Source organism: Ovis aries, chromosome 10, assembly GCF_016772045.2.
Source record: "Ovis aries strain OAR_USU_Benz2616 breed Rambouillet chromosome 10, ARS-UI_Ramb_v3.0, whole genome shotgun sequence".
NCBI lineage: Eukaryota > Metazoa > Chordata > Mammalia > Artiodactyla > Bovidae > Ovis > Ovis aries.
The window spans coordinates 71,421,430-71,447,453 of record NC_056063.1 but is presented as its reverse complement, the minus strand read 5'-3'; the positions used below and the strand labels follow the sequence as shown (position 1 = coordinate 71,447,453).

The 26,024-nt window shown below is 38.5% G+C and overlaps 1 protein-coding gene across 7 annotated transcripts in view; it reads right to left on the bottom strand.

Annotated features, from left to right (window-relative positions):
* The window catches only part of LOC106991387 (ATP-binding cassette sub-family C member 4-like), a 589,015-nt gene that overhangs the window by 31,134 nt on the left and 531,857 nt on the right, over positions 1 to 26,024 (bottom strand). For 6 of the 7 annotated variants that reach the window (XR_009595284.1, XM_060394634.1, XM_042254994.1 and 3 more), the window contains exon 26: positions 14,465 to 14,620. Coding sequence is in view for 6 of the 7 variants with exons in the window: in XM_060394634.1 (XP_060250617.1) it covers positions 14,465 to 14,620 (156 nt within the window). In the remaining variant the exon portion in view is untranslated. Of the gene's footprint in view, positions 1 to 8,887; positions 9,067 to 14,464; positions 14,621 to 26,024 lie in introns of those variants that run through there. The other variant, XM_042254998.2, reaches the window with a different exon arrangement.

Below are 26,024 nucleotides of genomic sequence, written 5' to 3'. Positions count from 1 at the left end.
ACAGATCAACTAAACAGAAAATTAACAAAGAAACACAAACTTTAAATGATACATTAGATCAGTTAGACCTAATTGATATCTATAGGACATTTCACCCCAAAACAATGAATTTAACCTTTTTTTCAAGTACTCATGGAACCTTCTTCAGGATAGATCACATCCTGGGCCATAAATCTAAACTTAATAAATTCAAAAAAATCGAAATCATCCCAAGCATCTTTTCTGACCATAATGCATTAAGATTAGATCTCAATTACAGGAGAAAAACTATTAAAAATTCCAACATATGGAGGTTGAACAACACACTTCTGAATAACCAACAAATCACAGAAGAAATCAAAAAAGAAATCAAAATATGCATAGAAACGAATGAAAATGAAAACACAACAACCCAAAACCTGTGGGACACTATAAAAGCAGTGCTAAGAGGAAAGTTCATAGCAATACAGGCATACCTCAAGAAACAAGAAAAAAAGTCAAATAAATAACCTAACTCTACAACTAAAGCAACTAGAAAAGGAAGAATTGGAGAACCCCAGAGTTAGTAGAAGGAAAGAAATCGTAAAAATTAGGGCAGAAATAAATGCAAAAGAAACAAAAGAGACCATAGCAAAAATCAACAAAGCCAAAAGCTGGTTCTTTGAAAGGATAAATAAAATTGACAAACCATTAGCCAGACTCATCAAGAAGCAGAGAGAGAAAAATCAAATCAATAAAATTAGAATTTAAAATGGAGAGATCACAACAGACAACACAGAAATACAAAAGATCATAAGAGACTACTATCAGCAGTTGTATGCCAATAAAATGGACAATGTGGAAGAAATGGACAAATTCTTAGAAAAGTACAATTTTCCAAAACTGAACCAGGAAGAAATATAAAATCTTAACAGACCCATCACAAGCACAGAAATTGAAACTGTAATCAGAAATCTTCCAGCAAACAAAAGCCCAGGTCCAGACGGCTTCACAGCTGAATTCTACCAAAAATTTCGAGAAGAGCTAACACCTACCTATCCTCCTCAAACTCTTCCAGAAAATTACAGAGGAAGGTAAACTTCCAAACTCATTCTATGAGGCCACCATCACCCTAATACCAAAACCTGACAAAGATGTCACAAAAAAAGAAAACTACAGGCCAATATCACTGATGAACATAGATGCAAAAATCCTCAACAAAATTCTAGCAATCAGAATCCAACAACACATTAAAAAGATCATACACCATGACCAAGTGGGCTTTATCCCAGGGATGCAAGGATTCTTCAATATCTGCAAATCAATCAATGTAATTCACCACATAAACAAATTGAAAAATAAAAACCATATGATTATCTCAATAGATGCAGAGAAGGCCTTTGACAAAATTCAACATCCATTTATGATAAAAACTCTCCAGAAAGCAGGAATAGAAGGAACATACCTCAACATAATAAAAGCTATCTATGACAAACCCACAGCAAACATTATCCTCAATGGTGAAAAATTGAAAGCATTTCCCTAAAGTCAGGAATAAGACAAGGGTGTCCACTTTCACCGCTACTATTCAACATAGTTCTGGAAGTTTTGGCCACAGCAATCAGAGCAGAAAAAGAAATAAAAGGAATCCAAATTGGAAAAGAAGAAGTAAAACTCTCACTGTTTGCAGATGACATGATCCTCTACATGGAAAACCCTAAAGACTCCACCAGAAAATTACTAGAGCTCATCAATGAATATAGTAAAGTTGCAGGATATAAAATCAACACACAGAAATCCCTTGCATGCCTATACACTAATAATGAGAAAGTAGAAAAAGAAATTAAGGAAACAATTCCATTCACCATTGCAACGAAAAGAATAAAATACTTAGGAATATATCTACCTAAAGAAACTAAAGACCCATATATAGAAAACTATAAAACACTGATGAAAGAAATCAAAGAGGACACTAATAGATGGAGAAATATACCATATTCATGGATCGGAAGAATCAATATAGTGAAAATGAGTATACTACCCAAAGCAATTTACAAATTCAATGCAATCCCTATCAAGCTACCAGCCATATTTTTCACAGAACTAGAACAAATCATTTCAAGATTTGTATGGAAATACAAAAAAACCTCAAATAGCCAAAGCAATCTTGAGAAAGAAGAATGGAACAGGAGGAATCAACTTGCCTGAATTCAGGCTCTACTACAAAGCCACAGTCATCAAGACAGTATGGTACTGGCACAAAGACAGACATATAGATCAATGGAACAAAATAGAAAACCCAGAGATAAATCCACACACATTTGGACACCTTATGTTTGACAAAGGAGGCAAGAATATACAATAGAGTAAAGACAATCTCTTTAACAAGTGGTGCTGGGAAAACTGGTCAACCACTTGTAAAAGAATGAAACTAGATCACTTTCTAACACCCTACACAAAAATAAACTCAAAATGGATTAAAGATCTAAATGTAAGACCAGAAACTATAAAACTCCTAGAGGAGAACATAGGCAAAACACTCTCCGACATAAATCACAGCAGGATCCTCTATGATCCACCTCCCAGAATTCTGGAAATAAAAGCAAAAATAAACAAATGGGATCTAATTAAAATTAAAAGCTTCCGCACAACAAAGGAAAATATAAGCAAGGTGAAAAGACAGCCTTCTGAATGGGAGAAAGTAATAGCAAATGAAGCAACTGACAAACAACTAATCTCAAAAACATACAAGCAACTTATGCAGCTCAATTCCAGAAAAATAAACGACCCAATCAAAAAATGGGCCAAAGAACTAAATAGACATTTCTCCAAAGAAGACATACGGATGGTAACAAACACATGAAAAGATGCTCAACATCACTCATTATTAGAGAAATGCAAATCAAAACCACAATGAGGTACCACTTCACACCAGTCAGAATGGCTGCAATCCAAGAATCTCCAAGCAATAAATGCTGGAGAGGGTGTGGAGAAAAGGGAACCCTCCTACACTGTTGGTGGGAATGCAAACTAGTACAGCCACTTTGGAGAACAGTGTGGAGATTCCTTAAAAATTGCAAATAGAGCTGCCTTATGACCCAGCAATCCCACTGCTGGGCATACACACTGAGGAAACCAGAATTGAAAGAGACACATGTACCCCAATGTTCATCGCAGCACTGTTTATAATAGCCAGGACATGGAAACAACCTAGATGTCCATCAGCAGATGAATGGATAAGAAAGCTGTGGTACATATACACAATGGAGTATTACTCAGCCATTAAAAAGAATTCATTTGAATCAGTTCTGATGAGATGGATGAAACTGGAGCCGATTATACAGAGTGAAGTAAGCCAGAAAGAAAAACACCAATACAGTATACTAACACATATATATGGAATTTAGAAAGACGGCAATGACGACCCTGTATGCAAGACAGGAAAAAAGACACAGATGTGTATAACGGACTTTTGGACTCAGAGGGAGAGGGAGAGGGTGGGATGATTTGGGAGAATGGCATTCTAACATGTATACTATCATGTAAGAATCAAATTGCCAGTCTATGTCTGACGCAGGATACAGCATGCTTGGGGCTGGTGCATGGGGATGACCCAGAGAGATGTTATGGGGAGGGAGGTGGGAGGGGGGTTCATGTTTGGGAACGCATGTAAGAATTAAAGATTTTAAAATTTAAAAAATAAAAAAATAAAAAAAAAATAAAAATAAAATAAAAAAAAAAAACAGGTGACATGGTCAGGCAAGGGGAGGCTGCTCCCCAATATTGCTCTTTTCTCCATCTTCACTTCATTCTCCAGATTCTTTCAGATAAGCAGCTACTCTCTGAATATAATCTCAGTCGGTGTTCTTTCTGGGAAACATACTTAACTACTTCAGATCCTCAGTACAAAGGATGAACATACATCAACTCCCTGTTCTGTTCAAGGAAATTACTTAGGAAGAGTTTCCTATTTGCTTATTCCTGAAATTTTGAACACAAATTGAGGAGTATCTAAGAAACACAGTATTCGTCTTTGAAAGTTCCCCCAAGGACTGAAAGTTCCCCCAAGGACTGATGGTCTATGTCCCCACTCCCCTGTCTCTGCTCCTACCCAGGTCCTTGCTGCTATCCCATCTTCCCCAATTCTGATCTGCTCATGCAGGGTCAGCAGGATGGTGGGACAAGCCTGGGAGAGAGACAGAGAGGACCCCAGAAGCTCGCTGCTGCTCCCAGGATCACAGGGAGCAGGAAACCAGGGAAGATGATGTGAGTTCATTATCTGAGTGGCTCACCTGAGTGGGGCAACTCAAAGAAACAGCACTGGGCTCCCCTTCTGCAGAGTCTGCTCTCAGTTTCCCAGGTTCCCTAAATTAGGGTGTTGAGACACAAGAATCACTGCTTCCTACTCATTTGAGGGGAAGAGAGATTTAAGTTTTCTGCACTTAGACAACTTAACTTCATGTAACCAAACCAACAGACTTTCTTCACCTCTGAGCCAGTAAGACATTGTAAAGACAAAGGGCTCTTGGTTGGGAAGGAGTAAGATTTTGAGTATGTTCTCCTGATACTTATTAGCCCAAGACACATAAATAAATGAACCCACTTCAAAACTGATACTGTCCAAATAAGGGAGAGGACAGTAGGAGTAGTATCTTCTGACTTTGCCCCATATTTACTCACTTTTGTTATGGTTTGGGGAATTCTTTTGAGTGTGATGGTAGGAAAAATTAAGGAAAATATCCAATAATAACATCATTCAGTTCAACTAACATTTATTGAAATAAATAAATTTGGAGTCAATTTTCAGCTCTGATTTTACTGCACATTAGTTATTAGACAGGGTAAATTATTAACCTTCCTAAGACTTACTGGAAACTGGGGATAGCGTTGCAAGGCTACTCTGAGAATCTGGAATAACAGTGAAGCTTCTGGTGTGATGTTAACATGGACCAGGAGCCCAGCCCAACAGAGGGACACAGGGTGGTGTTTGTCAAACTGCAGGTGCAACCAATGGATCAGGAAATCAATTTTGTGCCTCGTGACCATCATTTTGTCATTTACATGAACAAGAATAGAACTGGTATCACAGAAAATATCAGAGCACAGAGCGAGAGTAGTGTTATTTGGGAAATTTTTGTTCCTCTGTGTGTGTGTGTATGTTTATGCACATGCAGGCACATGAGTCATGATACACATCAGTTATACATGGACCACACTCAACAGCCACTTGAAGTCACAAGCAGAGTAATTTGCCGCACAGGTTCTGGAGCTGGGAATCTCTTTAAATATTGTAAAGTAAAAAAAATAATAATAATAATAAAAATTTTAATCCTGTTAGTATATTTTGGAGATTAATACCTAGTTGGTTGTAACATTTGCAAATATTTTCTTCCATTCCACAGGTTGTCTTCAGTTTATTTACAGTTTCCTTTGTGCTGCAAATTCTTTTTAAGTTTAACTGCTGCTGCTGCTGCTGCTAAGTCGCTTCAGTCGTGTCTGACTCTGTGCGACCCCATAGATGGCAGCCCGCCAGGCTCCCCCGTCCCTGGGATTCTCCAGGCTAGGTCCCCTTCATTTTTACTTTTGTTTCCATGACTTTAGGGGATTGTTCCAAGAACATGTTGCTGTGATTTATGTCAAAGAGTATTCTATGTTTTCCTCTAGGATCTTGTCTTACAAATCTTTAGGTCTTTATTTTGACTCTATTTTTGTCCATGGTATTAGAGAATGTTCTAATTTCATTATTTTACATACAGTTGTCCAGATTTCCCAGCACTATTTATTGAAGAGACTGTCTTTTATCCATTACATATTCTTAGCTCTTTTGTCTTTGATTAATTGACCATAAGTGCATGGGTTTATATATGGGTTTTTTTTATCCTGTTCCATTAATCTATGTGTCTGGTTTCTGTGACAGGAACATACTTTTTCATTATTGTGTTTCTGTAGGATAATCTGAAGTCAGGGACTGTGATTCCTCCAGCTGTGTTCTTCTTTCTCAGCATGGTTTTAGCTATTTGAGGTCTTTTCTGTTTCTGTATAAATTAAAAAAAAATTTTTTTGTTCTAGTTCTATGAAAAATGCTATTGGTAGTTTGATAGAGATTGCACTGAATCTGTAAATTTCCTTGGATAGTATGGCCATTTTTAATATTGATTGATTAATATTGATTCTTTCAATCTAAGAACACAGTATATCTTTCCATCTCTTTGTGGTGTCTTCAGTTTCTTTCATCAGCATCTTATAGTTTTTGGATTACAGGACTTTTGCCTTCTTCAGTTCAGGTCAGTTCAGTCGCTCAGTCATGTCCGACTCTTTGCGACCCCATGAATCGCAGCACGCAAGGCCTCCCTGTCCATCACCATCTCCCAGAGTTCACTCAGACTTGCGTCCATCGAGTCAGTGATGCCATCCAGCCATCTCATCCTGGGTCATTCCCTTCTCCTCCTGCCCCCAATCACTCCCAGAATCAAAGTCTTTTCCAATGAGTCAATTCTTCGCATGAGGTGGCCAAAGTACTGGAGTTTCAGCTTTAGCATCATTCCTTCCAAAGAAATCCCAGGGTTGATCTCTTTCAGAATGGACTGGTTGGATCTCCTTGCAGTCCAAGGGACTCTCAAGAGTCTTCTCCAACACCACAGTTCAAAAGCATCAATTCTTCGGCGCTCAGCCTTCTTCACGTCCAACTCTCACATCCATACATGACTACTGGCAAAACCATAGCCTTGACTAGATGGACCTTAGTCGGCAAAGTAGTGTCTCTGCTTTTGAATATACTATCTAGGTTGGTCATAACTTTTCTTCCAAGGAGTAAGCGTCTTTTAATTTCATGACTGCAATCACCATCTGCAGTGATTTTGGAGCCCCCCAGAATAAAGTCTGACACTGTTCCCACTGTTTCCCCGTCTATTTCCCATGGAGTGATGGGACTGGATGCCATGACCTTCGTTTTAGGTAGGTTTATTCCTAGTTATTCCTAGCATTGTTTTTTCATGATGGCCAATAAAATTGTTTCCCTAATTTCTTTCTGATACTTTGTTTTTAGTCTATATATGCAAGAGACTTCTGTATATATAACAGTTTATACAGCTCAATATCAAAGACACAAACAATCCAATAAAAAAACAGGCCAAAGACCTAAATAGACATTTCTCCAAAGAAAAATACAGATGGCCAAAAGGCATATAAAAAGACACTTAACATCACTAATTATTGGAGAAATGCAAATCAAACCTACAATGAGGTTTGACTTCACACTGGTCAGATTGTCCATGTTTAAAAAGTCTACAAATAATAAATGCTGGAGAGGGTGTGAAGAAAAGGGTACATTCCTACACTGTTGGTGGGAATGTAAACTTGTGCAGCTATTATGGGAAACAATGTGGTGGTTCCTCAAACTAGAAAAAGAGTTCCCATATGATCAAGCAACTCCACTCGTCAGCACATATCTGGAAAAGACAGAAACGGTTATCCAAAAAGATATACGTACCCGAGTGTTCACAACAGAACTACTTAATAATAGCCAAGATATGCCCATGGGCAAATGAGTGGATAAAGAAGACGTGGAGTATATACACACATGCACACACACAATGGAATTGTGTGCCATAATTATTTATCATAATTATCAGCCATAAAAAGGAGTGAAATAATGCCACTCACAGCAACAAGGATTGGGACCCAGAGGTTGTCAGACTAAGTGAAATACGTCAGACAGAGAATAACACACATTATACGAGATCACTTATATATGGAATCTTAAAAAATGATAGAAATGAACTTATTTACAACCCAGAAATAGACTCACAGACATAAAAAACAAATAATGGTTACCAAAGAGAAAAGCAATGGGGAGGGATAAATTAAAAATCTGGTAGTAATAGATACACACTGCTATATACAAAACAGATAAAAAAGGATCTATTTATAGAACAGGGAACTATTTGTAGTATCTTGCAATAATCTATGATAGAAATATATATATATATACATGTATATACACACATATCTAATGTATATATAAATATACATATTTATATAAATTATATATACATAAATATATATAACTGAACCTCTCTGCTGTACAACTGAAACACTATCAATCAATTATGCTTCAACTTAAAAAAATACACAGACACATAGAAATTAAGTCTTGACTCTGTCCCTTACTTGATAAGTGGGATAAGCTTCTGTGCCTCAGTTTTTAAATCTGTCAGGTAAGGATAACAAAAGAATTGTGAGGATTAAGCAGGAAATGGTAGGATAAGTGGCTAAGACACGTTAGTTATTCCACAAACGTTAAGAATTTTAAATACTCATGTAAATAGCTTTATCAGAAATTCCAAATGAGAGAGAACAGAGTATTTTCTCTCTCCAGGCGATGACAACAGGTCCAACCCCTACACAAGGGTGGAAGGTGACTGACGGGCACTCAGAGGCTGAGTCATTCTTTCCCCTCTTGCCACCAAAATCTGATAAACAGGAAGTTGTTGCTGATGGGCCTCTGGGCCTTTGCAATTTTTCCCTCCTGAATTTGGTAAATGCATCATGCTGGACATCATAAAATACTGGAATTTAAGTGAGTGTCCTAACCCCTGGCCATAGGACTTTTTTAATGTTTGTTTTTTGATGAAACCAAATTGATTTCTGCGATTCTAGATAACTGGATGACACGCTTTCACCATGTTTGTGTTACAAACGTTTAACTTGGATTAAGCTACCTAACGGCAGTCAGTAAGTAGCAAGCTGAGGGACCTCAGAGGATGTAATACTATTTAACACTGTCAACTTTCTCTGTATGCAGAATCTAAATGGGTGAAAAATTAGCAAGACGAACCATAAAATATCATTTTTATGGAGTGGGGGAGACTTACTTCAAAACTGTGTTTCATTGTGTAGCACAATCTGTCACAGATTAACTAACATCCAGCATCTGCTAAGCTCTTGGAGAACAGAGTGAAATTTCATTCTTTGTGGAGAGCTTCCTTTAAGCATCTCTGCTCCTTTTTCAACTCTTCCTGTTTCTGCCTTCTGGTCCAACTCGAAGCCCTTTCTCTAATAGCCAAGGCTGGTTTCTCTTTGCAGGTCAAGTCTTGGTTGCAACCCTTCCTGGTGGCACAGATGGTAAAGCATCTGTCGTACAATTCAGGAGACACAGGTTCAATTCCTGGGTTGGAAAGATTCTCCTGGAGAAGGAAACGTCAACCCACTCCAGTATGCTTGCCTGGAAAATCCCATGATGGAGGGGCCTGGTTGGCTACAGTCCATGGGGTTTCAAAGAGTCAGGCACGACTGATCGACTTTACTTTTACTTTCATGTAACTTGCCAAGGATTGTAGCAAGCACCAGAGGAACAGACATGTGAAACACAGGCTCTGTGCTCAAGGAAAGGAAAGAAGTGTGGGGTAGGCTGAGAAGGCCAGAGGTTTAAAGATTTTAAAATTTAAAAAATAAAAAACTAAAAAATAAAAAAAAATAAAAATAAAAGACCAACAACAACAACAACAAAAAAGAATGTCAAAAAAAGAAAAAAAAAAAAGAAAGTACCAGTGTATACAAGCTGGTGGTCAGGAAAGAAGCTGTTCGGAGGGAAGCCAGAAATCAAAGTACAAAAAATTGCCAGCCTGTCTTCTTGATTTTGATGGAAAATATTTGATACATTTCTCTGTTACAATTTTTCCCAAAATTCCTATTTTTTTGTTTTTATTTTTTGTTTCTTTGCTTTACTGTTTATATTTATAAAAACAACTTAGTTTATATTGTAACAATAAGTATAAAGAAAATCACCAAGGACTATGAACACATAAGCAGAAATTAAAGGGTAAAGTCACTCTAGAAGGTGTTAATCTTTTTACCTAAGCAGATATTATACCCCAAATCCTGTGCCCTGATCCTTAAGAATAATAATAGTTTTCATTGACTGAGCTTTCATAAGAACCAGACATGGACACAAACATTTTCTCACCCAGTTACATCTTCACAGCAAATCTGTGACAATGATTACCAGACCTAGTTTAAGAACAAGGACACTGAAGTTTGGAAGCCAAGTGACATCCTCAAGGCCCCACAGTCATATGAGGCAGAGAGGACATAAAACTATGGGTCATATGGACACTTGGTCTATACTCAAACATTCTACCCCTGTCTGCCTCCTGGTTTTCTGGGACCATTTACACATGGCAAGTTCTCTCCAGATCCTCTCTCTTTGATCAACCAACACTGAATCTTGGAGACAAAGGCATATAAAGTAGAACCTACATGGATACAGAGCTTAGGACTATTTTGTAAGCATGCTGTCTGGAGTGTGCATTTAGAGCATACTCAAAGGAAGGGTGGAAACCAACAAGACAGAACCAAAGCATGTTGATGAAAAGGTTTGCTTGGTCTTTGCTCAGATGTGCTTCCAAACATGGCATAGCCAAGAATAATCTAATGTTATTTATTTATAGAGTTATTTTATGTACACAGGCATACAACTTTTTCCTATTGAGAAGCATTAAAAATAATGTAGGCCATGTTTCTAAAGCCTTTCATCCAAGGACTTTACAGACATGCCCTTTATTTCTGTTAACTAATCTCATGTTACCATTTCAGAGATGAGTACCATCAAAACATAAAATTTGGTAATCTAAACTAATTTATTTTCTACTGTAACCACAAGTGATAAATCTAATAGCCAGAGGAAAATTTTAAATATGGGGACTGAATGTGCGAGATAAGAAAGACTTCTTCAGCATTCAATGCAAAGAAATCGAGGAAAACAACAGAATGGGAAAGACTAGAGATCTCTTCAAGAAAATTAGAGATACCAAAGGAACATTTCATGCAAAGATGGACTTGATAAAGGACAGAAATGGTCTGGACCTAACAGAAGCAGAAGATACTAAGAAGAGGTGGCAAGAATACACAGAAGAACTGTACAAAAAAGATCTTCACGACCCAGATAATCATGATGATGTGATCACTCATCTAGAGCCAGATATCCTGGAATGTGAAGTCAAGTGGGCCTTAGAAAGCAGCACTATGAACAAAGCTAGTGGAGGTGATGGAATTCCATTTGAGCTATTTCAAATCCTAAAAGATGATGTTGTGAAAGTGCTACACTCAATATGCCAACAAATTTGGAAAACTCAGCAGTGGCCACAGGACCGGAAAAGGTCGGTTTTCATTCCAATCCCAAAGAAAGGCAATGCCAAAGAATGCTCAAACTACCACAAAATTGCACGCATCTCGCATGCTAGTAAAGTAATGCTCAAAATTCTCCAAGCCAGGCTTCAGTAATACATGAACCGTGAACTCCCTGATGTTCAAGCTGGTTTTAGAAAGGGCAGAGGAACCAGAAATCAAATTGCCAACATCCGCTGGATCATGAAAAAAGCAAGAGAGTTCCAGAAAAACATCTATTTCTGCTTTATTGACTATGCCAAAGCCTTTGACTGTGTGGATCACAATAAACTGTGGAAAATTCTGAAAGAATGGGAATACCAGACCACCTGACCTGCCTCTTGAAAAACCTACATGCAGGTCAGGAGGCAACAGTTAGAACTGGACATGGAACAACAGACTGGTTCCAAATAGGAAAAGGAGTACATCAAGGCTGTATATTGTTACCCTACTTATTTAACTTATATGCAGAGTACATCGTGAGAAAGACTGTACTGGAAGAAACACAAGCTGGAATCAAGATTGCCGGGAGAAATACCAATAACCTCAGATATGCAGATGACACCACCCTTATGGCAGAAAGTGAAGAGGAGCTAAAAAGCCTCTTGATGAAAGTGAAAGAGGAGAGTGAAAAAGTTGGCTTAAAGCTCAACATTCAGAAAACGAAGATCATGGAATCCGGTCCCATCACTTCATGGGAAATAGATGGGGAAACAGTGGAAACAGTGTCAGGCTTTATTTTTTTGGGCTCCAAAATCACCACAGATGGTGATTGCATCCATGAAATTAAAAGACGCTTACACCTTGGAAGAAAGGTTATGACCAACCTAGATAGCATATTCAAAAGCGGAGACATTACTTTGCAAACTAAACTCCATCTAATCAAGGCTATGGTTTTTCCTGTGGTCATGTATGGATGTGAGAGTTGGACGTGAAGAAGGCTGAGCGCCGAAGAATTGATGCTTTTGAACTGTGGTGTTGGAGAAGACTCTTGAAGGTCCCTTGGACTGCAAGGAGGTCCAACCAGTCCATTCTGAAGGAGATCAACCCTGGGTATTCTTTGGAGGGAATGATGCTAAAGCTGAAACTCCAGTACTTTGGCCACCTCATGCGAAGAGTTGACTCATTGGAAAACACTTTGATGCTGGGAGGGATTGGGGGCAGTAGGAGAAAGGGACGACTGAGGATGAGATGGCTGGATGGCATCACGGACTTGGACATGAGTCTGAGTGAACTCCCGGAGATGGTGATGAACAGGGAGGCCTGGCATTCTGCGATTCATGGGATCGCAAAGAGTCGGACACGACTGAGTGACTGAACTGAACTGAACTGAATGTGCTAAAAATTTCTTCCCATTTTTCCTGAATGGGACACCTTTGAATAAAAATTGTTTTAATTGTAATAAAATGCACATAAAATTTACTAGCTTAACCACCTTTAAGTGCACAGTTCAGTGGCATTAAATACATTCACACTGTTGTACAACCATCACCACCTTCCAGCCACAGATCTTTTATCTTGAAGAACTGAAATCTGTACCCATTAAACAACAACTCCCCCCATCAGCATCTCCTGGCACCTACCATTCGATGTCCTGTATCCATGAATTTAGTACTCTAGATACCTCCTATTAGTAGAATCATAAACTATCTGTCCTTTGTGACTGGTTTATCCCCTTAGTTTAATTTCCTCAAGGTTCAACTGTATTGTAGCATGTGTCAGAATTTTCTCTTTTTTAAGGCCAGATAATATTCCACTATATGTATATGTGCCACACTTTATTGATTCATCTGTCAATGGACTCTTGGGTGCCTCCACCTTTTTGCTATTGAGAATAATGCTGTTATAACGTGCATGTAAGGCTATTTCTTCAAGACCTTTCTTCCAATTCTTTTGGGTTTATACTCTACGGTAGAGCTGCTAGGTCATATGATAATTCTATCTCCAACTTTTCTGAGCAAACACCAACTTGATTTTGATAGCGGCTGCACTATTTTACATTCTTATAAGCAGTGCATAAGGTTTATAATTTCTCTACATCCTTGCCAACACTTGTCATTCTCATTCTCTTTTCTTTGATAGCAGACATCTTAAAGGTTGTGAAGTGGCATTTCACTGTATTCTGAAAAGAATATCTTGGTTTCAAAAGTATTTAGAGTAATTCAAAGTATTTTAGAGGCCCCAGGTAGGTAGCAACAGCTGTACCCAAGCCCACGTTCTCCTTCCCTTTGGGTGCCATACTGTACATTCTTCCTAATAAACAGGCATTTCAGACACATTATACCAACATTCCAGGAGGCACAATTGTCTGGCTCATTCTGTCTCATCTCCTCTCTGTTTTTCATCTCAAGAGGGTATTTTTCTGAGCTTCCTGTGATGGGCAGATGATTATCAAGTATATAAAAAAAATTCAAATTCTTTTTTAAAAAATCAGTACGTCTGTCAAAGCAGAGGGCAGGACGGAAGATGAGGAAACAGGATCTAGGTTGCCCTTGGCTATATACCTGGAGGACAGTAATTTCTCAGTAAATATTCATGGAATTATGTTGAACGAATTAACCACAAGGAACGACAGTAGTGTCTACCATGCATATAAACCAGTCTCCAAAACTCTCCCTGAAAGTTATACTAGACGCAGAAGAGAAGAAAACCAAATCAGAGTCCAGGATAAGATGGCCAATTCAATGTTTCACCATCACAGCAGTCACATCTGGGTCTAAGTGAAGCACTTCACAATTAGTGATCTATTTTGTCCTCACAACAGCTCAAGGGGTTGGTACCGTTAGTTACATTGTAAGACAGAGAAAACAGAGGTACATTGAGACAGAATTCTTTGTCCCCTGCCCTACCTCACTATTCTGTACTGCTAAGCATCTATAGACCCTGTAATTCTCAAAGCTGTACAGTTTCACAGTCCTTCAAGGAGATAATCACCTTTGAAAAGATGTCCTCATTTCCCACAGCAAAATTCCATCTGTAAGACACTTAAAAGTTATGTTTCCCTATAGGAACCTCTCCAGCCCTAAACAAACCATTTATCCTTTTGTTCTCAGAATTATGTGGTTATCAGTGGATAAAATTGTGGCAACTGAGAAAGACTGGGTCCAGAAATCTATCTCAGTAAGTTATTAAATCATATGCACACAAAACTAATGAATGAACAAAGAAACAAAACATGGTATCTGATGAAAATGTCTGTTGAAACTACCTGATGCTAAAAATGTGCTCTGTTGGGAAGAAAAGGATCAACCCTTTCATGTAATTTGAAAAAAAATCTAATTAAAAGCAATTAAACTGAAACCCTGTATAAAAAGAGCATGTGAGAATGCTCTGATGTGCATACCTGAGGTGCAACTGATATTTTCTTCCTTAAATCATGAAGTCCAATGCTGGTTGTCCACAATTCATCAATCAAAATACCACCTTCGGATTCTGACAATCTAAGAAGAGCAGCAATGAGGGAACTTTTTCCAGCTCCTGTTCTTCCCACAATGCCAACCTGTAAAGAAACCAACAGGGATTAAGAATTAACAGGATGCAACAAACCTAGGAGAAACCCTGATTGTTGAAGATGAATTTTCAGAATAGTCTATAGTTTCTCAAATATGGCCTTGGTGACATTTTGGATCAGATAATTAATTGCCGGGGGGGTGGGCGGCAGGGGACTGTCAGGTCTATTGTAAGATGTTTAACAGTAGCTATGAACTCAACCCACTAGATACCAGATGCAATCCCCAAATCGTGGCAACCAAAAATGGCAGATATTCACAAATGTCCCTGGTTGAGATCACCATCATCCCAAGCATATAGAATATAAACTAGAGTGATTTTTATGTCTTCTTAAGATGTCATGCAGTTTTATTCAGATTCCCCTGAAGGGATGCTTAATATGCTGAAAATCGTTTTCTGTGATTATCACATAGCATCCATTATGTGGTATGTTAAAGGGGGAGAACTGTAAGTGTGTGTGGTGTATGAGTATACATGTGTATGGATGTGTGTAACTAACATTCATAAGTAAAGCAAGATGATTAAAAAAAATAATCTGCTGGCAGTGAAAAACCAGCAGTCTCCTAAGTGGCACATAAGAAGTCAGCTTTTAAATTAGCTTTACTCCTGCTGCTTAGGTAATTTGACCTTGAGAATCACATGGGTAGTTTTACAGAGATGTCAACAAATCACAAGTGTTATACACAAACAAGTACTCACTTTCTCAGGGATCTGTTATTTAAGAAAAATTATACTTTGGTAGAAAAATGAAATCACTTCCTGATATTAAATATCTTAATTTTATTCTACCTTGAAACATCCAAAAATTAAAATATAAAATGCAGAATCTTAAAAGACAGAGGCCAGTAGACAAATGCACATAATGAGATCAAAAACAACACAAACAAAATTTGCCATTTACATGGGACCTTTCATGGAGAGTACAAAAGGTATTTTATTAACAAATTAATACTTACAATTGAACCTTGGAAAAATACATGTTAAGTGTTAGTCTATTTATTAATACCAAAGCAGGGAGAAATTAAGTGACTAGCAATAAGATTAAAGAATCTATACAATGCAAGTTGAATGCTGGTAAGGAATGAAACTGCATTCAAATATGTATGCAGAAACTGTCCTTTTTTACCAATGAGTTTGAAAGTGAAAGAAAGTATTAGTCACTCAATTTTGTCCACATGTTTGTGACCTCATGGAATGTAGCCCACTAGGCCCTTCTGTCCATAGAATTCTCAAGGCAAGAATAGTACAGTAGGGTGCCATTTCCTACTCCAGGGGATCTTCCTGACCCAGGGATGAAGCCAGGGTCTCCTGCCTTGTAGGCAGATTCTTTACCGTCTGAGCCACCAGGAATGCCCAATACAAATTCCCTGAAGGAAGCTTCCCAAGAGATTATTTCATTTCTGTTTAGAATCTGGAATTGAGGAGGGTGTAAGACATGCTGTCGATTATTTGTAAATCAGTAAAATTTTAAAACTCATAGGTTTAAAGAGAACAATTAAATCTTTCTATGCAATATAATCAGAATTCTTAGAACTTTTCATTTTTCTTATTCGAATACCTCTAAAGTTTTACAACTTAGTCTGTCAAATCAAGGCATTTCAAAAAAGAATTTATATCTATAGAGATTAAATGTAAGAAAAGTGGGTGTAGCTAATTTTTTCATCTTACAAAGATAATATAATGTCTATAAGATAGTTTGTTGTTGTTTAGTCACTCAATCGTGTCCGACTTTTTGCGACCCCATGGACCGCAGCACACCAGGCTTCCCTGTCCTTCACCATCTCCCAGAGCTTGTTCAAACTCATATCCATCGAGTCAGTGATGCCATCCAATTATCTCTTCCTCTGTCGACTCCTTCTCCTCCTGCCTTCAATCTTTTGCAGCATCAGGGTCTTTCTGAATGAATCAGCTCTTCCCATCAGGTAGCCAAAGTATTAGAGCTTCAGCTTGAGCATCAATCCTTCCAATGAATATTCAGGGTTGATTTACTATAGGATTGATTGGTTTGATCTCCTTACAGTCCAAGGGACTCTCAAGAGTCTTCTCCAGCACCACAGTTCAAAAGCATCAATTCTTCATCATTCAGCCTTCTTTATGGTCTAACCCTTACATCCATACATGACTACTGGAAAAAAACATAGCTTTGATCATATGGACTTTTGTTGGCAAAGTAATATCTCTGTTTTTTAATGTGCTGTCTAGGCTTGTCATAGTTTTTCTTCCAAAGAGCAAATGTCTTTTAATTTCATGGCTGCAGTCACTGACCACAGCAATTCCAGAGCCCAAGAAAATAAAATCTGTCACTGTTTCCATTGTTTCCCCATCTATCTGTGCCATGCAGTGATTGGACCAGATGCCATGATCTTCATTTATTGAATATTGAATTTTAAGCCAGCTTTCTCTTTCACATTCATCAAGTGGCTCTTCTGTTTCTCTTTGCTTTCTGCCATTAGGGTTGTGTCATTTGCATATCTGAGGTTATTGATATTTCTCCCAGAAATCTTGATTCCACCTTGAGCTTCACCCAGCCCAGCATGTCGCATGACGTACTTAGCATATAAGTTGAATAGGCAGGGTGAAAATATACAGCCTTGACGTACTCCTTTCCTAATTTTTAAACAGTCTGTTGCTCCATGTCCAGTTCTAACTGTTGCTTCTTTACCTGCATATAGGTTTCTCAGGACATTTTGCATCTTATTTTAAACCCTAATCCATATAACACACATGGGCCATTCTGTGCACACGGGCAGGTCATAGTAAGTACATATGTAACTCATGTGTTCTGTGTACAGGAAGGCTTCAAAGACATTTTGGATTTGGTTCCAGACAATCTTAATAATGTGACTATCAAAAAGTAAAGCAAGTTATATGAATTTTTTGTTTCTCTGTTCAAATAGATTTATGTTTATTCTATATTGTAGTCTACTAATTGCACAATAGCATTATATATTTTAAAAAGATGTACACACCTTAATTTCCAATACTTTATTGCTAAAAGAATGCTAACCATCATCTGAGCCTTAAAACACACTGATCACAGATCTCAGAATAACAAATATAATAATAATGAAATGGTTTGAAATATTGTGAGAATTATCAAAAAGTGACACAGAGATATGAAGTTAACAAATGCTGTAGGAAAAATGGTACCAATGTACTTGCTTGACAGAATGTTGCCATAAAAGTACAATTTGTGAAAAAATTGCATTACCTGTATAAAAACAGGTATGCCTGTATTTCTGAGTGTTCTCATACATAAATCAACCCACATCAGTACACAAGTGAGTACTCTATCTGTGAGGATGTCTGGATGCTCCCATGTTATCAGTTCTACTGAAACTGATCCATCTTTGCAAACAGGAACCTTTGTAGAGTTTGAGTAAATGGTCTGAGATATATAAGGGCACCAAAAGCTGTTCATGACCACAGGACTGTGAACTCCAAACTCCAGTGAGGAGAATTAAAAAAAAAAAAAATGGGGGACTTCCCTGGCAGTCCAGTGGTTAAGATTCTAGGCTTCCACTACAGGGGTGTGGGTTCAATCCCTGGTGAGAGAACGAAGATCCCACATGCTGCATGGCCACAGGCACCCCAAAGTAAAAGGCAACTCAAAAAAAATCTGGCTCTGGCTACCCTACAGTTCAGCCATCAAAGCTATAGTCTAAATGACTTTTCTGGGTAACCAAAGGGTTTTACCAATCGCACATGGAGAGTGTCACCAGTATCAGTAAGCTCACATTCTTCAATCTAAAGTCTATTGGAGGCCTTCCCTGGTGGCTCAGTGGTAAAGAATCCACCAGCCAGTACAGGAGTCACGGATTCAGTCCCTGGTCCAGGAGAATCCCACATGCCACAAAGCAACTAAGCTCATGCGCCACAACTATTGAGCCTGTGCTCTAGACCCTGGGAACCAAAACTGCTGAGCCCACATGCCACATCTACTAAAACCCTCACACCCTATAGACTATGCTGTATAACAAGACACCACAATGAGAAGCCCAGGCACCACAACTAGAGTAGCCCCTGCTAACCGCAACTAGAGAAAAACCCAAGCAGCAACAGAGATCCAGCTCAGCCAAGAATAAATCAATAAATAAAATTATACAGACTCTTGGAGAAAATCTTATTTTATTTGCTTTACAATGGCTCCTCTCTGTTTTACCAACCAGGTTGGTCTCTGATGATGACACCAACTTGTTAGACATGTGCACCTAGATCTCTCTCCACTCATCAAGCTCAACATATTCAATACCCAATGCCCCACACAAAACAATCCCTTCTTTCATCTTTCCCACGTTACTCTCACAACTTCTTTCCCAGGCTCAGGGGCTTAACTGTTCACCTTACTTCCCTGAATTCAGCATGGAGCCAAGCCCTGAAGACTACTTGTGCAGTGTTTTATTACTCACTTCCTCATTTTAAGAGCCACAGTCAGCAGCGGATTGCCAGGCTGCATCACCTTTTAAAAAACAAGTTAATTTCCAGTTTTTAAAGGAATCTCCACACTGTTCTCCATAGTGGCTGTACTAGTTTGCATTCCCACCAACAGTGTAAGAGGGTTCCCTTTTCTCCACACCCTCTCCAGCATTTATTGCTTGTAGACTTTTGGATCACAGGCATTCTGACTGGTGTGAAATGGTACCTCATTGTGGTCTTGATTTGCATTTCTCTGATAATGAGTGATGTTGAGCATCTTTTCGTGTGTTTGTTAGCCATCTGTATGTCTTCTTTGGAGAAATGTCTATTTAGTTCTTTGGCCCATTTTTTGATTGGGTCCTTTATTTTTCTGGAATTGAGCTGCACGAGTTGCTTGGATATTTTTGAGATTAATTGTTTGTCAGTTGCTTCATTTGCTATTATTTTCTCCCATTCTAAAGGCTGTCTTTCCACCTTGCTTATAGTTTCCTTTGTTGTGCAGAAGCTTTTAAGTTTAATTAGGTCCCATTTGTTTATTTTTGCTTTTATTTCCAATATTCTGGGAGGTGGGTCATAGAGGATCCTGCTGTGACATATGTCGGAGAGTGTTTTGCCTATGTTCTCCTCTCGGAGTTTTATAGTTTCTGGTCTTACGTTTAGATCTTTAATCCATTTTGAGTTTATTTTTGTGTATGGTGTGAGAAGGTGTTCTAGTTTAATTCTTTTACAAGTGGTTGCTCAGTTTTCCCAGCACCACTTGTTAAAGAGATTGTCTTTTCTCCATTGTATATTCTTGCCTCCTTTGTCAAAGATAAGGTGTCCATAGGTGCATGGATTTATCTCTGGGCTTTCTATTTTGTTCCATTGATCTACATTTCTGTCTTTTTGCCATTACCATACTGTCTTGATGACTCTAGCTTTGTAGTATAATCTGAAGTCAGGCAGGTTGATTCCTCCAGTTCCATTCTTCTTTCTCAAGATTGCTTTGACTATTCAAGGTTTTTTGTATTTCCATACAAACTGTGAAATTATTTGTTCTACCTCTGTGAAAAATAGTATTGGTAGCTTGATAGAGATTGCATTGAATCTATAAATTGCTTTGGGTAGTATACTCATTTTCACTCTATTGATTCTTCCTATCCATGAACATATTTCTCCATCTATTAGTGTCCTCTTTTATTTCTTTCACTAGTGTTTTATAGTTTTCTATATATAGGTTTATAGTTTCTTTAGGTAGATATACTCCTAAGTATTTTATTCTTTTTGTTGCAATGGTGAATGGAATTATTTCCTTAATTTCTTTTTCTATTTTCTCATTATTAGTGTAAAGGAATGCAATGTATTTCTGTGTGTTGATTTTATATCCTGCAACTTTACTATATTCATTGATGAGCTCTAGTAATTTTCTGGTGGAGTCTTTAGGTTTTTCTATGTAGAGGATCATGTCATCTACAAACAGTGAGAGTTTTACTTCTTCTTTTCCAATTTGGATTCCTTTTATTTCTTTTTCTTCTCTGATTGCTGTGGCCAAAACCTCCAAAACTATGTTGAATAGTAGTGGTGAAAGTGGGCACCCTTGTCTTGTTCCTGACTTTAGGGGAAATGCTTTCAATTTTTCATCATTGAGGATAATGTTTGCTGTGGGTTTGTCATATATAGCTTTTATTATGTTGAGGTATGTTCCCTCTATTCCTGCTTTCTGGAAAGCTTTTATCATAAATGGATGTTGAATTTTGACCCAGCAATCCCACTGCTGGGCATACACACAGAGGAAACCAGAATTGAAAGAGACACGTGTACCCCAATGTTCATTGCCACACTGTTTATAATAGCCAGGACATAGAAGCAACCTAGATGTCCATCAGCAGATGAATGGATAAGAAAGTAGTGGTACATATACACAATGGAATATTACTCAGCCGTTAAAAAGAATACATTTGAATCAGTTCTAATGAGGTGGATGTAATTGGAGCCTATTATACAGAGTGAAGTAAGCCAGAAAGAAAAACACCAATACAGTATACTAACGCATATATATGGAATTTAGAAAGATGGTAACGATAACCCTGTATTGAGACAGCAAAAGAGACACAGATGTATAGAACAGTCTTTTGGACTCTGTGGGAGAGGGCTAGGGTGGGATAATTTGGGAGAATGGCATTGAAACATGTATAATATCATATATGAAACGCATAGCCAGTCCAGGTTCGATGCATGATACTGGATGCTTGGGGCTGGTGCACTGAGATGACCCAGAGGGATGGTATGGGGAGGGAGGAGGGAGGAGGGTTCAGGATGGGGAACACGTGTATACCTGTGGTGGATTCATGTTGATGTATGGCAAAACCAATACAATATTGTAAAGTAATTAACCTCAAATTAAAATAAATAAATTTAAAATAAATAAATAAATAAAATAAACAAAAAACAAGTTAAAACAAATCCTTTCCTTAAAAATAAACAGTGCAAAGGAATTTGAAAAGTAAATACTAGCTATACTCAGCACTTTGAAAAAAAAACATTTTCAAGGTGACATTTTTACTTTCTAGACTTCTGTTTGTGTTTTTAAAGACACAAGTTCACATATGTAAACAAAATTGGATTAATAGGAACATACTGTTATGTGTTTTCATTTAGTATTTCATAAGAATATTTATTTTAATGGCTACAAAATAATACAGTGTATGTGATCATTTAACAAAGTCCCTACTACTGGATATTTAGGCAATCACCAATAAATTACTATTATAAATAGCTCTGTTAAATATCCTTGAAACTAGATCTTTTTTGCCAACAACCTTAATCATTTCCTTCAGATAAATTCTCAGATGTGGAACTGCTGAGAATCAAGTATGAATATTTTCAGAGGAAGCTGTTAACCTACTCTCCAGAAATATGATACCATTTTCTACTCCCACTCATTTCCCTGCACGTTCACAAACCTGAGTGTTAGGAGCTTTGTTTTAATTGACATCAGTTTGATCCCAAAAAGTGGAATCACTTTCCCATGACATTTTCCTGGAGGCACAACAGCTCCAGGCTCCCTGCCTCCTGCATCTGCCCACTCTGGTCCATGTGCTCTCACTTCTCAGATTAAACTCCCGAAGGCTGAATTTGCACCCATGACTCCACCCCAGGATGTCTCCTCTATAAAACTCTCCCCACTGTCCCATATGTCCACAAGTCAGCTTTCTTGGGGTCACTCAGGAGTTGTCAGGTTTGAACATGAAAATGTCTGCTGCACAACTGGCAGCTGATTTTCCTGATTGCTCTGCATGTTCTTAGTTTTTCATTCACTGGATCAGGGCATCATGCTTTTGCTTATGTTGACCCCACCTCCTAAACGAACTTTCACATGCATTTCTAATGAATGCATTTCTACCTGCTGAAACCCTAACCACACATCACTAAGTCTGTCTCAAATGCCTAAATCCTTGGAAATGCTTTCCCTGTCCCCTCATGTGGGCTTGTCCCAACCCTAACAAATGTTACGTTATTTTTTAAAAAACGTCTATAAAAATTATGACCTCTTTCTAGCTTACAAAACTAATATAGCCATTTTCTTGTTTCTTCTGATGAACTGTACATGTTGAAAGCATGTTGAAACTGTACATGTTGAAAGCTGTATTGGATTTGGCTGTCTTATTTGTATTAACTGTAGTGTCCTGAGTAAAAGAAGCTTCCATTGGGAACTGAGATGTTTAACTCAGGCCAGACAAATTTATGGAAAATCTATTACCATATTATTTAGGTATATATGATAAACCAGACAGAGACAGACGCAGCAGATGGTTCCTATAGTGGTAAACACAACTTCAAATGGCCGACACTTCTTTCCTTACAGGACAGACAACTTTTGCAGTATAAGTGATTATGGTCATTTTACACCCAAAGAAAATGATGGCCATCTTTATCCAATCAATTACTCCGATCCTCATGTTGGGTGCTTTACATATCTTATTTTGTTTAAGTTGTATAACAAACCTACAGGTTACATCTTATAGCTTCCATTTTGCAAAAGAAAAGATTGAGGCTTAGTTAGATGAACTAGTCTGCCTAAAATATCACAGCCTGTAAGTCACAGGATGAGACTCGAATCCATATCTTCCGGCTTTTCTCCATCTACTGATGTCCTCCTTATCACCTGGATGGCCTGGCACCTTGTCATGTGCCTCTGTGTAGCCAGAGCAGAGAAAGTGGGGAGAAGTGTAGCTGCAGTTAAAGGTATAGGCCTAACATAGAGATCCTACAACCAGAGAGTTAGAGCATGATGTGGACACAGGTATGTTCATGGTGAGTGGGAGCAAGAGTGTGCCTCAGGTCAGGTGGGCCGGCTGTCAGCAGGAAGAACTGGCACCCACAGCTAGGCTAAGAGAGAAACCTGCAATGAAGTGGGGCACGTGGTGCCTGGGGAACATACCAAACAGACCTCGTGCCCTGCTTAGGGAGCAAGACTCATTTTTGATCCCATCAGGTGGTGAAAGAGCTGCACATACACTGTTACACTCAGCTCTTTCTGACTCCAAGTTCAGGCAGGGCTGAGCCTGTGGGAAATCCCTCCAGTCCCTGCAGGAGGCTGGTGTGGGGAAGGTGGGAGTAAGATGAAAACTACATGTGAAGACAGACTCCCCTGAAAGGACACAAATAAATGCAGTAGAATTACAGAGAATTAGATTATACTGTAAAAGCTTGATTTATAGAATATAAAAGTAAGTAAATCTATACAGTAAGTGGCACAGAGCTTTCTAGTGCCTCCTGCTCAGTCACAATAGGGGTTTGGGTGATTCATGAGCTCAGTTCCAAACTGTCAAAGGACAATTTTTGGAAATCACAGGTCATCAGTCACCAAAAACTGCCTATGGGAGAGAAAGGACTTTACTTGGAAGTCCTGTTTAAATGCAATGCTGAGAAAGTGATCTGAATGGGCCTGAGACTCTGCATTTCTAGGAAGCTCCAGGAGATGCAGATGCTGCTGCTCTGGCACCACAGTCTGAGTCACAAGGAATTTGGAAGTCAGCAGGGAAAGGGAGACAAGCTGAGAGTGAAGGGAGGGGTTTTTAGGAAAATATTATGTTAAAAAGGAGAAAAAGTAGGAAACTAATATTTTTGCACATTATAGCAAGGCCTAATAAGCATCTGTAAAAATGTATTATCCAAGTAATAGCTATGGGCAAAACCAAAATCAATCTACCTAGAAAGCTGGAAAATGCTTTAATATGACCCCAGACTCTCTAAAATGATCAAATCAACCACAAAATCATCTAAATGAAAAATGCAGCCCATGTTCAGAATCTAACCAGGAAGTCTAGGATGCTATTTACCTCCTGCTGATTTCTTTCTTTCTTTCTTTCTTTTTTTTTTTTAATTTTTGGCTATGCTGGGTCATCATTGCTTTGTGCAGACTGTCTCTAGTGATGAGTGCAGGCTACTTCTTGTTGCAGTGCACAGACTTCTCACTGAGGTGGCTTCTTTTGTTGTTGAGCACAAGCTTTAGTAGCTGTGGCACGTGGACTCAGTAGTTGTGGTACACAGGCTTAGCTGCTCTGTGGCATGTGGAATCTTCTCAGACCAGGAATTAAATCAGTGTCCCCTGCATTGGCAGGTAAATTCTCCACTGCACCACCAGGGAAGTCCTAGTTCTTTATTTTCATTTGTCATTTCTTCCATGGATTTAAATCCTGCACAGTACCTACTATAACCTCCTATTGATGCTAACTTCTAGGAATCAGGACAGAAGAGGAAATGAGGGAAAGAGAATAAAGCCCCCCTTCTGCTGGGCTGGCTCACTCCCACCTCTCCTCCCCCACCCACAGTAGCCTCTCTCAATCAAATTCAACACCAAAGGGGTGTCCTGGATTGACAGGGGCTGGGACAGGTGAGCAGGAGAGGGAACCTCTGATGTACACAGGTGGGGTGAAATGGCTTCATGGACACACTGCCCAGGTATCATCTTCCAACACTGTATAAAGTTGCTGCAGTTATTAATTCAGTCTCCAAATTTAATTTGCCCTCAAACATTTTAGAATCTCAATAATCCTATGATTTGTAGGCTTTAAGAAGGAAGAATAAGAATGTCATGTTCCTACCTAACCCCAAACCCTAACCCTAATACGTTGTACTACAGAGTTTCTTAGATAATTCATATTCTATGGCTTTGGGGAAAATTTAAGACAAGTGTAAGTTAACACAATTACATTTACATTGGAAAATCTGATAGACACATTGTCTGAGAGTAAAAAAACATCGCCTTCAGAGCTCTCAGGGACAAAATTGTATCAAGAGCTGTGGTGAGTTTTCCTGACACTGCAGTTCACCTTCTTCCTGACCTACACTGGATCTGGAGATAATTAGGACCAGCTTTTGCCCTGTGACTAACTGAAACTATTCCCTGGGTAGTATCTGAGGATTAAGTTGAATATTTATTTTTTCATTTTCATGTTACAAGGGTATCATTCATTAAATTACAGCTACAGTCCACTAGATGGGTCTGTGGTGGTGAGAGTTTTAAAGAGCAGTTCTTTGAGTTATTCACAGAGTTGTCTTCTGTATGTGTGTGTGTGCATGTGTATTGGTTCCTGGGTGCTCACACCTGTGTGTTACTCACACACCCTTTCATCCAGCAGTCACTCAGTACTCTCTCTGTGCCTGCCACTTTCTGGGGAACAAAGATGAAAATAAGATGCTGACTAATGTTAAAAAGCCTCAAGATTCTGTGAGATACAGACCTCAAACTGCAAAGCATGCCACAGGTGCTATCTTCTATTTTAATTATGATAAAATTCACATAACATAAAATTTAACTACTTAACCCTTTTAAGTGGACAGTTTGTTGTTCAGTACATTCACATTATTGTGCAACCAAGCTCAAGAATTATTTTTTGCCTCATAAAACTGATATTCTATACCCTTTAGACAAACAACTCCCCATCTCCCCTCCCGCAGTCCCTGGAGACCACCATCCTACTTCTTGTCTTTTT